Source organism: Mycetomoellerius zeteki, unplaced genomic scaffold (genome assembly GCF_001594055.1).
Source record: "Mycetomoellerius zeteki isolate Tzet28-1 unplaced genomic scaffold, Tzet1.0 scaffold85, whole genome shotgun sequence".
NCBI lineage: Eukaryota > Metazoa > Arthropoda > Insecta > Hymenoptera > Formicidae > Mycetomoellerius > Mycetomoellerius zeteki.
Window position 1 is genome coordinate 277763 of NW_017257883.1, and position 14344 is coordinate 292106.

The 14344-nt window shown below is 40.2% G+C and overlaps 1 protein-coding gene across 6 annotated transcripts in view; it reads right to left on the reverse strand.

The window, feature by feature from the left end:
• Positions 1-14344, reverse strand: part of LOC108730182 (SET and MYND domain-containing protein 4) — a 49844-nt gene that overhangs the window by 18992 nt on the left and 16508 nt on the right. For all 6 annotated transcript variants that reach the window (XM_018459733.1, XM_018459729.1, XM_018459730.1 and 3 more), the window contains one exon: positions 10426-10547. In XM_018459733.1, the coding sequence (XP_018315235.1) occupies positions 10426-10547 (122 nt within the window). The remainder of the gene's footprint in view (positions 1-10425; positions 10548-14344) is intronic.

Consider the following 14344-nt stretch of genomic DNA (forward strand, 5'->3'; position numbering starts at 1 on the left):
TTCCGCGTTTTTACAGTTAACGCAACGTCGCGTCCGTCGTCGGTCGAAAAAAAATATGTGGAGGGAATAATATCCGCGGACGGGCACGGAGCGCGTGTTAAAATTGCAGGATCCATTTACTAATTTACGATCCGGCGGGCCGATTACCGCGAAGAACGTACGGTGTACGATGAATGGAAAAAATATTCATTCGCGCGAGCGCAAAATTTCCACGTGGATAACATGAATTTATATTGACTTGTATTCATGAAGAATCTCTGGTTTGAAATCATAGAATGACTTATCAGTCTAAGTCAATCCTTTCTCCGATTATCTTTTCATTATTTCCAAATTAATGAACTGTTCAACTAATAACTTCATTTATTCAATTAATTTGACGCTACCCAATTAACATATCTAAAAATACAAGTGCATGTCGGAATATTTATTAAATCTTTTATTAAACAATTTCATTTTTTTGGAAAAGTATCGTTCTCTTCTTTTCAAATTTGTTTTGTTTTCACTCATTAAGAACGCGCAAAAAGTTTAGGATTAAAGCCAAAGTTTTCGATTACTTTTCTGTTAGCGAGTTCTGAAAAATTAATACTCCAGACCGGTGTTATCCTAGATGATAAAAAAGTCATGTCACGAATTGAGGATTAACCAAAAGCTGCAAAAGCAGTGGTGCGATAAAGAGGGTGTGATGAGTAATAATTGAGTCATAAATAATAAATATCACGAATTTCTGTTTGAAAGGAAAGGATGCTTAATTATATAAAGGATGGAAAATAAATTACTATGCGGGACTTGACTCGATCGAGTTTAGAGAAAGCGTTCAGAGGAAGTAAACATGTATCAAATTTACTCTTACAATCAATAAAATTTATCACGACGTCGAAAGTTTTTTATTTATGATTCGAGCCAGTATATTCTTCAATTCACGTAGGTTTTAAGAAATAGACGAGTGTATTTGCGGCAACGACGCTGATACTTTGAACGCTCTTCTAATTTGATTGGGTCGTAGTCAGGCTCGTGAGTGGTTACAGACCGTGGGCGAGGGCTGAAGTAAATGAAGTTTAGTTACGAACGGCCGCACCTGCAGCGGCAACCCTCGAATCGCGCGTTTCCGGTTTAAGCCACGAGCCCTCGAGGGACGCTTTGCGGTGCTAGAATTCCACGTTCGAAAACAAAGAAGCGCTTGTCTCTGTTTGAGTGCGCGAAACGGTCCGGACTGGCTCAGTCGGGGGATGCTCTTAACGATCAATTAGTCGGGCGTAGCCTCGGCTCGCATTTAGGCTTTAGACAAGCACGAAATAATGCCTTTATACTATCGGAACAAATTACGTCTCGAGATAATTTATCTTTTTTACAATTATCCGAAACAGGAGCAATCATCTCAAATTCTATTAGAATGTATGAGGAATTCCTTATTAAAGATTTTCTGATTTGAACTCAAGAATTATCTCATCAGAATTTTAACACAGCATTCAATTTTTAATGTATCGAAAGATTCTAATCCTTCAATCCCCAAGATTTTGTTGAAAGAAAAATCTCCAAAAATTAAGTATTCCGCCATTAAAATTAAGGATGCTTGGAGTATTTTCTATGCCGTATACGAGCAGCGAATAAGAAAGACGAACATAACTGCGAGAGAATTTATTAATTAATATAAAGCTAATTACTGAAGTTGATGCACGCAAAGTTACCGTTCCGAGACGAAACTTTTCCCCGGTCGAGAAAAGACTTTCAATTTATTCCCACCGCTTAGCGGTGGTTAACGGCTCGACGAATCAGGAAGATTTTCTAAAAAGTTTAGGGAGATAAATGAATCCAATCTGATGAGTATTAAAAGAGCGGTATGAGAGACAGAGAGAGAGAGAAAGAGGGGGGAAGTAATGTATCGCTGTGATGTGACCAGACGGCCGGTAGATATTCGCTGACCACGCGACACGTCTTTTAATTTAATTCTTAGTCCACGAAGCAAACAAAATTTCGCCACTGTCTGAGAAATTCCAGGCATCTCATCTCTGGCGAGTCGAGTCGTTCTATATTCGTTTACCTGTGTACAATAAGAGAGAGAGAGAGAGAGAGAGAGACAAGGGGGGAGGGAGAGAGATATGGAGGAACCATTACCCTGAAAAGCATAGCTGAATATATCACTCACCGCCATTACTACAAAATAAAATTGAAAAATAGTTATTTTTTGCCCATCAGCTCTTTTAAAGTGTCCGTCAGTGATGCATAAGCGGTATTTATATGCGAATAAAATATGCAGTCGAGAGCGCGCGCAATCAATCCTACTGCCGGTCCATCATCTCCCGCTCCCTACGATGATCGGCGTTACTCGCCATTAATCACAGTTATCGGCGAGAGATCAAAATTTCATATTTTTTAATTCCGATCGATTGATCGCTAATTGCCAACCCTGCGATACGGCCACTCGCGTAAATAAATCGGGCCGGGCCGTTTCCAATGCTAAATACGGTACCATCGCTAAATATTCGCGCAGTTATTTTATTACCCTCCGATAAAGCGCCCGAATAAAAATCTAATTAAACTCAGCGCGCCTGGAGTGCTTTTATCCGGAGTTCGATAATCATATCTCTCGCATCATGAAACGTTCGTGAAATAACGGTGAATATATATGCCTTTAGATACATTACGTGATGATGAATCGCAAATCGGTATCAAATGATTCGAGAGCGAATCTAGATCTGCACTGTCAGACACAGATGTGTCTTCCCGTACGATACACACGTACATTTAAAATTAGCTACGAATAAGGACTTTCAGTAATATTAAAATTATAAGCTATGTAAAATACGATTAACCTTATACATTGAAATATTGATCTTCTCTTCCTCTCTTCTCACATAATTCTCATATTATTCACGTAATAAACGTACTATCGCTATTGTTTATGTATCTGCTTCTCTGTGTATTACTTATTATTATCATTACGTTCAGTATAATAGCAATATAATATTTTAATTTAAATGTCATCCGAATGAATTATCAATAAATAATAACAGAAAATTTTATTTTCATAAATAAATTCGTAATTTATTAATTTTTTGTTTTATTTAATCGAACGTAATATTATTTTAAGTTTTATTATAGATAGGAAAACACAAAGAAATTATCACAAACGAAATTTTTAATTAACTTTTTAATAACGAATAAATTCTGAAGCAAAATATATGTATTTAAATATCACAGAAAATAAGATGATCTTTCTTAAATCGTGTTTCTCATTGAAATCGTTCATGCAATTTTGCATTGTTATTTCGTGCGATGTACGAGCAAATTGAGCGACGTCGACCGTGCGGATTCTGACGACAGTGTTCCCAAGCGGGATCCTCGGACAAATGAAGCAGAGACAGACAGATCGACAGACACCCTTCGATCAACAATGGTCCGGTTCAGTCGCGTGTACGAAACATCGGCAAAATAATATCATTTCCACATATACATCCGTCGGTCGCGTATAATACATTCACGAATGCGTGGAATTGTTCGACGGTCTATCCTCGCCTTCTCTCTCTCTCTCTCCCCTCTCTTTCTTTTTTCTCTCCCCTTCTGTTTTCCTCTCTGGACGGCACGCCTCGTTTACGCGGGAAATCCGATATTTTCCGACATGGTATTTGGCGCTCAAATGATGCGCGCGCCAAGTTATCGACGTCGATTCGTCTCTTTGTACCTAACTGGCCGTCAGCTACACCGGGGTCACAGGGGCCGGAACCCACGCCGTAATTGGAAAGTGTCTTTTTGTTCTTCGGCTCGATTTATCCCCCTCTGCAAAGTTTGTAACCTACCTACCTATCTATATACCTTTCCCTCTCATTGCGCGGACCGGTGCCGCACCTGATTTAAACACTATCGACGCATTCCTACGTAGACCGAATCCGAGGAAACCGAAAAGAGTTCCGTTCCGATTTATAGCACTCGCTCCCTGTGATTGCACATTCGCGTTAAAAGCACCGTTCAAACGAATCGGAGTCGAAGAGGACTATTCCAATATAGATCTGATGCACTAACACGCGGTAAACCCGCTAGAAGAACTATCTGTGAAAAGCGCCTAAAAATTCGGTTGGAATTGTTACGATTGTTCCCGCAAAAATCCCTGTACTCGATCACGATTGACAGGATTCAAGAGAGAAAGAGAGAGAAAGAGAGAGATAGGGACAGACAGAGGGAGCCGGTATTCTATCACTTATATCGATATTCCGAAAATGAGATTTTGCATGGAATGAAAATCGACGAAGGTTTGATACGGACAAATCTACTTCTTCCAGCGCAGGAGAGGAGAATTATATTTTTATTATTCTATGAGTAACCTCCGCGTTCGACAAATGAAGCAAAATGTTGCAGAGTTTGGGATGAGCGGGGAGCGAGAGAAGGGCTAATAGAAGAAGTCCAATAGAGTTATCCGCGTCTAGACGAATCTCGTTACAAGAACTAGACATCCTCAAGTAAGAAATTGGATACCGTTTAGACAATTTTTGATCGGTCTACCGTATTTAAGACGGTGCTTAAGATACAATGAGACAGATATATGCATAAGATAGAATGAGATATTAAGATAAAATCACATGCATGGATATCTATCTCATTCTATCTTAAGCGTTTGGTTCTGCCATAGTTAGGACTCTTATTTGTCCAATCTCTTATTTGAGAATACATTGAAAAAAAATATACAAAATATATATTTTTTTGAACAGTACTAAGTAAACATTTACTTACAATATTTACTCAATAAAAAAATGATAGTTAAATTAAATTAATCGTTTTTCTATCAAATAAATATATATTACACACACATTTAGTAAATATTTACTTAGAACTATATATTCAAACGAATATTTATTAAAATTTAATTTTTTTTTTCAGTGTAAGGACAAGCAACCAGACTGATCGATCGGCGATCTCTGATATATTAAAAGACATGTTATCGCATAATACGTTACACAGCATACGAAAAGGTCGAGGCTCTTCTTTTGTCAAGAGATGTAGATTCGCGCGGAGGACGTGGTCCGAATCATCGTCCACGTTGTTTGAACGGCGCACATTATATGTTTGCATATATATTCATATATATATATTTTTATATATATGTGTATGTATGTATGTATGTGTGTGTATGTATATGTATATATATATGTGGCGGCCTGTCTTCCAAAGGAATATTGAATTAAGCGTTTCCCGGGAAAATCGACTGTGTGGGTTACCATGGAAACCATAGCCGGCCCCGTGTTTCGCTTCTCAACCCGGCGCGCGGCCACATTCTCGCACGGATTCGACGTTGCTCGGATCGGAACCGGATCGCCGCACCGGTTAGACCGACGTTTCATCAAACATTCCAGTATACGGGTTCGCGGATTTTTTGGACCGATGATCACGCGCTGCTGTGCTTTGCCTGTCGCGACCATCACGAAACTCGAATCGAATCTAGTCTGCATCGAGCCCAAAGCCGATCTGGTTCTCATCGCGGGAACAACATTTATGATTTATTATCGTAATTATTCTGTTTTACGAACAGAGAGTATCTTGGAATAAAGGAAGGAACACGAGAGTTTTGGATATTTTATCGCAAATTTTACTACCCCTGCCATTCTTCTCGTTTCACGCGCGAGGTTTTTTTTCGACACGCCTAATGCACGTCGGGCGTTAATATCTCGGCAACAAGAGATCGATAGTCGGCAGAGTGACTTGCTAGATTAAGCTCGTTACTCGGTATCGCGAATTATATTCTTGCTGAGCGCTTGCGAACTATCAAGGATCAATACCGCCCGCGCGCATAGTTCAATCCTAATGCAACTTGCCAGAAGTTTCCGGGAGAATCAAACATAAAGCCCGTACACTGATACCACGGAAAGAGAGACAGAAGGGGGAGAGAAAGAGAGAGAGAGAGAGAGAGAAAGAGAGAGGGCGGGCGCACAGCGTTAATCCGACCATAGAAACTCGAATCCGCCACTCGATATGGAATAAAGCGCGCGCTTTTGTCTCCCGTTTCTCGGCATCGTTCGTATAAACGTCGCACCGTTTTGAGACTCGACATCAACAATCGGTTACCCTTCTACCGTCTGTCACCCGGACGAGTGGTTGAATATTCGACTGTCAAACTGAGTTACCGAACTACGCTTGACAGTTTTTTAATCAGGGGGGCGGGACATGAGGCGGGCGAGGAAAAATCCGTAGAGAATTGTAATTTTTCATCGATCTTTACGTCCAACACGGTGTTGAGGTCTCATTGCAATGTCTGTAACATTCGCGCGTATAGAAAAAAAGATTAGTCTTAAATCGACAATAATATTCTGAAATAAATAAGCAAAAATATTGTAATCTTGCTTCAAAGATTTTAGACTTGATTTGATTGAATTTGTATTGATGCAAGATTTTTAGTCTAGAATTGAGTGCAAAGTAATACTTGCATCAATACAAATTCAATCCAATCGAGTCTAAAATCTTTGAAGCAAGATTACAATATTTTTGTTTATACAAATAGATACTATCGTCGATTTAAGAATAGTTTTCTTCCGTGCAAGATATCCAATATCTAAAAGCTTATGTAAAAGATATCTTTCCGATAACTTCGATGTACAGATGTTGTACGTTCTCAAAAAAGTCAATGCCACAGATTAAAACACTTTTGCTATTTATCAATAGTAGTTATATTTAGATGTTCCTTACACGTCTACAGTTACTAAATTTTTTCATAATCTAAAAGATATGAATAATTTTTTAGATGATCAAATTTGTAGTTGTCCCATGTTTTTATCGGCGTCGCCAAAATCTCTCTTTATAACCAAAATACCTCGACAATAGTACTCAAAGCCATCTGATGCGCTTCATTTTTCGCGCCCGTTCGCGATATTGAGTTCCCGGGTATGGTATGGTCGTGGATCAGACCATCAGACCGTCGTCGTGGTCGGGAAAACCCACTGGATTCACTTCCGCCGATCGTCCCTCGCTCGCCGGAAACCGGAAAGCCGCGAGAGGAAGAAGTTTCTCATTCCAGGGGCAAGGGTAGGTTTACTGAGCTCGCAAGTACCCGTGCTCGACAGACCCGAGAGAGACACAGAAGGAGAGAGGGTGGAGAACGAGGGAGAGTCGATTTTCACGGAATTCACAGAGCGATCGCGAGTCCGGGCACGCGTGGATTCGCGCGATGCGGCGCATTGCCAATAAAGTTTCGTGGGTTAACGCGGCGCAGGTACTGCGCTCGATCTACTAAGACCGATAACTCGATTCCCCATCGATCTCGCGAAGAGAGAGAGAATGAGAGAGTGAAAAAGAGGAGGAGAGGCAGAGGAGAGAGTATGGAGAAACACGGTGTCGTTTTCCGCAGAGGGAGCCCCGGGTTCGTCGTAACACCCTACCACGGGATTCAATTTGCCATTTTCCCTTGGATCCACCCGCGTTCTCTCTCGGCACACCTCCTCCTTTCCGCCGACGACGCGGCTTCTTTGGAACGACGCGAATGCGGTTACATGCATCGGTTAGAAGCGCTCACGGGCGTGAGCCGATAAATAGCGTGGCGGCGTTATCGAGGAACAGACCTGCCGTGCTACAAAACGGGGCTAACCGAGTTCGCCCTGTTCGGAGTTCCCGGCGAATGGAATTACGAGTTGCGCGATCCGCCTGCACGACGTTCGCAAGCGACGCGAAAATATCGAGAGAGCTGTCGGAACGCGAGCTTTTCGCTTAAACGGATCGCGAAAACGAGTCCCTCGAGTAAAACAACGAGTCGCGTTCGATCATCCGAAGAAGACATTCGAACAAATGTTTGTGCACAATAATTTTTGATTGAACAATTTCTGATATTTTTCCATTCTTTTCTTTAAATTTTTTTCTCTCGTTCTTCTCGATCGCATTGCTAATCTTCTAAGGGCGAGTGTTCCATATTTGCACACACACAACGTTTACTTTAAAATTAATAACCCTCAAATTAATAACCTTAAATTATTAACCCTTTTAAATCCTGTGTATTGTAATGTATATCAAATTTAAAGACGTATCCATTAAAAATTATTTAGTTCTATCAACATTATCTGAGGTCAGATGTACATAATAACATTAGAAAAATAATCAAAATTTCGGAAAAATTAATAGTATGAATCGCTTATTAAATTACATTAAAAAAATTTTTTTAACATGGTTCCAATAAAATTAGATCTGAAGAGGTTAAGAACTTAGAGTTAATTACTGCTGTTAGAAACAAGGGTTAATTACTGCTGTTAGGAGCAAGATGTACAGACAGCATTACCTCGCCAACTAGCAAAAGGATAACAGCTACTTCTGATAAATCATCGCAATCTCCGCGATTGGTGTACTTCCAAGATGAATGAATGTTTGCAAAGAACAAAGAACGTGACGTTGTTCTCGCCTGGGCTCTTAGAGACATTCTTAGATGTGTTCGATCGTTTGTAACATGGTAGGAAGGTTGGTGGTGCAGCGTCGTTAAGTCCATCCAGAGAATGGCAAGTCGCGACGGATGGTGAGAATGCAAGTTTACGCAACACCACGGGGTTCCGGCGCGGGGATCTTAAGCCGGGCTTCACGAATCACATATTTTGCGGGGCGACGATGGCGGCGGCGGGGTGGCAACGGTTGGCTTTTGTGCAAGGCAGAATCGCGCTTGCCGCCGCCGTCGTCGCCACCACCAACCACCGCCATCGCTGCCGGTGAATAGGATTTTCGTCGACAATACCGCGACGACTACGAGACGGGGCGAAATTCGATATCGCTTGCGAAGTCACCGCAGAATTTCCGCGAAGAATACGTGGTAGTTGGTTCGTTCTCGCTCGTTCTCTCACTCTCTCCTATCTTTTTCCATCTCGCAAGAACGTATGTTTATGACGCGCGATTGAACGCGAGGCAAAGCGTGTGATAGTCTACATTACGTGCGCAGGTGTCTTCCACGAATGCGTGTAATTAGTCCGGGATGAAAGAGGGCTTAAGGAGATTTTCGCGTTTAGTGAAATATAAGACAAGTCTATAATACGTATATGATACGAAAGTTGGTTACATCACTATTTAAAAGAAATTTCACTAATTTTTATTATGCCGTTGTAAAGATATTTAATTCTAAATGTGTGAAATTTTACATTACAGGATACGCAAAATTTTATCCTGTAGTACTTTATTTTTTCTTAATTTGTGACGTTAATTTCTAAATTTTATTTTATATACAAACGTCTCATTAAAAAATATAAATTTCTCTCAAATTGTACGAATTTAAACAAAATTTTACCAGAATAAACTTAAATGTATACTTTATAATTATAATTATTAATGACATTAACGAATTGTTGATAATGTTATTATGTTACTATTTTAACTATTTTACACAATTTTAAGAATTTAAACTATTGACTAGAAAGCACGAGAACCTTCTTAACGCGGAATATCCGAATATCCGATTTGCGTTGTGTACTTCGTTGCTCACATTTCTCTCTTTCATACGCGCTTGCATACACGTTCTCGTCTTCTTTCCGAACGATTTATTTCGTCGACATATTAACTACTCCGTTTCTATAAGGATAAGTTTCTATAAACGAAATCGCTTCAGGTGCACGTAACGTATGTACTGAACGATTAAGTTAATACTGTAATTCTTATTATATACCAGAGATGTAGTCATTGGCGCGGTCCTTATTCCACTTGGCGAACTCGAAAATGACGTATCCGGAAACTGTCTCTAGTGCAGTTCTAAGACAGTCAATAGTCGCAAGACAATAGGAGCGCATAATCCAGGAATGGCTCCTGCATTTTGACGCCGGATACACGTAGGAGGAAGACGACATCGCGCGAGACATTATTACGCCCGCCTTTATTGCGGACCTCCCTCTCCCCTCTCTTAACCCTTTCTCGCTCGCTCTGTCTCTCTTTCTCTCTTCCTCTTGCATGCGCGCGTCCCGGTAACGATATTGACGCCAATCTTGCCTCGCTAACCTCCTTGTTATCCCCGCAGATTACACTTTAGAACCGCCTCCATGATAACGTTACGCGCCCGCGTATCGCACTATACTCGCCGAGTGCGATGCACAATTCTCTGAGTTGCCAGTAATGCGTCAGCATACGGCGCCTGTAATATCTTATCGTTCGCGGATAATCAGTAGCTTATTACTAAGTCAGAGCAAATCGTATTCTGCGATCCATATTCTGGAAACTCGGATTTCTAACGCCGTTTCATGTTGATCACGACACATTTACGCTTTACATGATTTTCCTCATGTGCATACAACTGATTTGTACTGAATCTCTGATACCCGTTTTAATCTCGGTTCAACTCACCTTTCATCTTTTTCTTAGAATTAGAAGAAGATAAAGAATTACTTGTATCGAGATTAAAATTAAATTATAAATTGGTAAAAACGGAGATGAATCGAGTTTATTACATCGAGTTTAATGAAAAAGAAGGCATACGCCAAAAACGCTACGTACTTTTCTCCTTGTCTGAAATCAATTGAGCCATCTTGTTGATGCGGGGGTCGAAGAGCATCAGAGAGTTCTCGTTGTCTTTTAAAAAACGCTCGCACTGTTCTTTCTTTTGCTGAAGTTCCTGCCTGTAATAACAATAAAAATATACATATATATGTATATATAAAATAAATGAATGCGGAGATCTCTCTCTAGAAGCAGTCATTTCACTGGAACACGTATCTCCATCCCTCCCGTTGTTTTATTTCAACGTCGCTCGTTAACCAGGCTTAAGCGAGCACCACGCTCGACTCTATTGTAATTAGCGAAACATTTGCAAAGTCATTTACAATGGAACGGTGGGAAGGCGCGTGAAAGCGTTATGAATATTCCACGTATGTCCCGGTCCCGCGTCGGGGGTAGCGCGATATGTACTTCCGGGATAAACACTCATAGGGTCGACGAGAGAGCTTCAAATTACTATCTTCTCAAGTTTCACGAAGTAGACGCAAATACTACGAAGTTTCGCGGGAGACTGTCAGATATACTACTTCGGTATATACGCATGCACATTCGGTGTACCAGCGGCAACCTATAGGATAGAATGTTTGACGTGACATATCACTATTGATACAAAGATCGTGCATATGTACGCGTATATATATGCAAAGATCGATACAGAGAGAGAGAGAGAGAGAGAGGGGGGGGGGAGGAGGGAGAAACGAGAGACAGAAACTTGAGAGATACGTATGTACGTAGTAATATTCATAATTGAAAAGCTTCACGGAGAAACGTTGCGAATTTATCGGGATGTTTTATCAGAAAAACGCTGCTACATAGCTGAAAACGTAATATTAGAATACATTCGAGTAACAACGGAATCTAAATGAGCCGTGACAGCAATATTAAAAATGTGCATTATCGCAAAAATATACGGGATAGCAAATTTTATTTTTAATTTTTAATCAAGCGACTTGCCAAACGCGAATTTTTGACGGACGAAAATTAGTATTGGGAAAAAGCGATTGTATCAAGCGCGAGAAATTATTTTGTTGGATATTAAGTACGAGTTTTGACGGACGAAAATTATTGTTAGGGGAAAGCCACGTGCATTCCCTTGTCCCTGCGGTCCACGAAACTGCAACTTCCCTGTTACGTGTACGTAAATTTCTCGCAAGCCGAAGGAAGCAACGGCATAAATCGTGGCGCAAGCATGGTTTTGCAACAGAAACAAAAAGAGAAGGAAGAAAAAAGGAGGAGTCGGCAGAGAGAAAGTCGGTTGGAAATTACAATATTCATTTCGATAAAAGGGAACGGTACGATCGTATACGCTACTCTCGGTGTGTCCGAGGGTAATTTATTATCTCGATGCCCGGAGAATTATCCGCCGCTTTTGCGCCGCGGACTCTTTCACTGCGGACAGCACGTCCGGCTGCAATAAATACTCCTATCATAACAGGTGGTGCAAAATACGCCAATGATGATCACCCAATTAAGACCTGACATTATCGATAATTAGCGAAATCGTTATTTCGCGATAATTTGATTTAGGAAGTTCACGAAAATATCAGAGGGAAATGCTGACAATAATAAAGTCGAGTATGGAGTAATCAAAGCTGTTACGTAAATCACACAACGTAATTCTCAATAAAATTATTATAATATCATTAAAGAGTAAATATTCGCGTAACATTCGCGCGTTACATGCAAAATTTAAAACCGGTAGCTGTCAATTTTACTATTGGAAATCCATTATACTGCTCTACTTCTTGCCCCTATTAGAAGATATCTTTTTCTTTTTTCTCTGTCTCTTCTAAATTTATCCCTTATTCATACAAAAAGGTTCTCTTTTAAAAGATCTACACTTTATACATATATTAACTTTCAACTCTTTACGCATACATTAACTTTAACCCTTTGTGGACCGGCGACCCCGTTTGGGATCACCCCCTTTTATTTTATAAATTGCTCGCTCAATTTTTATTAAACTTCATCTATGAGATAATTTGATAATGCTTTATTCGAATCTGAGATCAAAAAATTCAAAGCGATAAATAAAATATGGCAGACAGAATTTAAAAAAATAATTGATCATAAAACTCGGTTTTAGAGAGTTTTCAATTACGAAGTAACATCAAGTATCCTAATTTCGTTTTATTTGAAGCTCATCGATAATACGTAAACAGTTAGTACACTGATTTCTGACTTTCAAAATTGACTTTCAAATTCTGATTAATAATCATAATCAGTGATTATGAACCCTGTAACACTAGATCTTCCTTTATGGAAGCTACTATTCTTTTGAAATTCGATATTTTCAGGCTACATTCAAACTCAGAGACAACCAAAAACTTTCTAAAATCAAGTCTCATGATAAACAGATTATTTTTTTAAATTTGAATTTTAAAATTTTGAGAATTGAATTCAGTGACTCCGAAAACTTTTAGAAAGTAAGATCTTCCATAAGTTACTTTATTTTAAAGCTCCAATCCTCAAAATATTAAATAAGAAACGCGAATACAATAAGACGAGATGATACATACCATATGTGACAAACATGCATACAAGTGAAAACATATCGATGGACAAAGTTTAGTAAGAGAGACGATTTAACCGGTCCTAAAAGGGTTATTCTATTATTTTGAATTTTTGTTGTAAAACTGTTTTGTGGAACGAGTTGATATCGGATCGCACTGACGAATGGGCACGGAGGGGAGTGCCTGCCCTCGGGCGGATCTGGTATCAAATATTATCCATTATTAAACACTACAGAGCTCGCGCGCGTGTAGTAGCGTGCGTCCGTCAATTTTTCAATATTTTTCTGGCTTCGAGCACTCCGAACGGGCGTCACTCACCCCCTGTACTGCATCAGTGTATCGGTATAAATTCGCACGTTACCTTTGATACACAACGCAACGTGATATCATTTATCCGCCCGTGCGGATTTCTCATTGTTATGATAGCCTTAGAATTCCACGCTAAGGCTATCGTTTTTAGGTAATAATTATGAACAAAATGTCGCAAATCTCCGATATCATTTCAACATTATCATGTCTCTCTCTCTCTCTCTCTCTCTCTCTCTCTCTCACTCTCTCTCTCCCTCCCTCTGTGGTTCTGCAAAATTTAATTAAAATTGTACCTGAAATGAGATATAGCTATTTATTTGCACATACCGAGAGAGAGAAAACCTGATTCCAATTCTTAAAAACCTTTGGATTTGCAAATAAGCCTAAAACGCTCGTGTATTCTCGAGCTACGATTCTCCTTACGAAAAATTGTCGAAACAGCAAACGCATCCCGAATTTCGATCTCTCCTTGAGCTCGTTTTAGCGCGTGGTGAAGCAATACGCCGATGTTTCGACGTACCTATTTCAGCGAAAAGAGGTAAAGGAGAATTTTTCTACGTCGAAGCTACGAGAGAAAGGGCCACCGCAAAATCGATCGTCAACGATCGAATCTCTCGATGGAGAAAACAGCGTACCTCTGTTTTTCCTACAAATTGAATTCAGCCCACGTTAAATATTATCGGTTATTAAAAGCGACGTCGTGTGCGCACACGTATATATACATGTGTGCGATCTGTCGATATTTTTCTGCTCCATGAACACTCTCTTTGCGATTTTCTCTCTTTTCCTTTTTCCCTCTTTCTCACTCTTCCTCTTCTTCCTTCCCTTTCTCTCTCTTTCTCTCTCTCCGGTCTCTTCGTCGTCTCCCACTTCACCGTCCCATCTTGCTTTGCCTGAGTTAATTCCGCGGGTAACTCGGTAGGGGAAGGTCGGCGGTGTCGGTTTCCAGATCATAGCTGTGCAATATATAGATCTGGAGCGACATATCGATCGATGTGGATGAGAGCGGAATAATAATTTGCACTGTTATTGCGAACTCATCCGGCGAAATCAAACCGGGCCGGCGCGGCGCGTCCGCCCTCTTGTTCCCTCTTTCC